Consider the following 1,133-nt stretch of genomic DNA (forward strand, 5'->3'; position numbering starts at 1 on the left):
CAGGTTCATTTCAAAATACAACAAGCTATTATTTGGTAGGTTTACATTTCTACTTCGCAATAACTTATCGATTTCAGACAAGAATCTCATCAATTTTTCAGAAGTTAATCAGTGAATAATAGATGAAGAAATTATATGCAGCTCCTACCTAATACTCTTCCTATTTTCTCAGTCGATTTTATCATCAGTATTCCTTCGAATTTCAACACACCAGCACACAATGTCAGGTATCGATTATAAGGAAGCAAAATCCATTTATTATTTCACAGTAAATGATCTGGATGGTGAACCAGTATGTTTAGAGAAATATGAAGGTAATGTCTGCATCATAGTAAACATCGCTTCAGAATGCGGACTTACCAAAACTAACTTCGAGGAGCTCAAGCAACTCCACAAGAATTATGCTGAAAGCAAGGGCTTAAGGATTCTTGCTTTTCCCTGCAATCAATTCGCAAGGACTGAGCCAGGGGATAGCTCCAGCATCAAGCAATACGTTAAGATGCACAACTTGCCGTTCGATGTGTTCGAGAAGATACACGTCAATGGGAGCGATGGCTCACCTTTGTGGAAGTATTTGAAGTTGCATCAAGAAGGGATATTCGGAAATTTCATCAAATGGAACTTCACGAAGTTTATTATTGATAGGAAGGGAAAACCCGTTGAGAGGTTTGGTCCTAACACTAGTCCTAACGAGTTGATTGATACGTTGAAGAAGTATTGGTAAATTGTGTGGTTTCATATCATATCATATCAATGTAGTAAAAATTTCATAGAAATTGTACCATTAAAAATTGAGTGTTTTTCATTAGATTTTTCCATAATACTAACCTTTTGATACCCCCAATTTGAAGAGGAAAAATCGCATACAGGTTAATTCGAATACATTCGCGACTATTGGTTTCCTTCCTAGGTAATATTGGTTGTTATCGTTTTCTATTCACAACTCGATTCAATCAATAGCTTTCATTCATATTAAATATCTGTTTTAAGAGATAATTGGGGTTAAGTGGCCACAAACTTTTTTTTATAAATTTCAGAGATGTTACTCAAAACAACTTCATGGAGCTTGGCGTACAAATTATGTACATCAATTCCTTGTGTCATAAGGTTTCTGAGAAGGTATTAATGTTGTC

General features: G+C 35.3%; 1 protein-coding gene across 1 annotated transcript; it reads left to right on the forward strand.

Annotated features, from left to right (window-relative positions):
• Positions 1-206: 206 nt before the first annotated feature.
• On the forward strand, positions 207-799 carry LOC123684721 (phospholipid hydroperoxide glutathione peroxidase-like). Its single transcript, XM_045624103.1, has one exon. The coding sequence runs from the start codon at positions 221-223 to the stop codon at positions 722-724; it is 504 nt and encodes a 167-aa protein (XP_045480059.1). The 5' UTR covers positions 207-220; the 3' UTR covers positions 725-799.
• Positions 800-1,133: the final 334 nt, after the last annotated feature.

This window comes from Harmonia axyridis, chromosome 7, assembly GCF_914767665.1.
Source record: "Harmonia axyridis chromosome 7, icHarAxyr1.1, whole genome shotgun sequence".
NCBI lineage: Eukaryota > Metazoa > Arthropoda > Insecta > Coleoptera > Coccinellidae > Harmonia > Harmonia axyridis.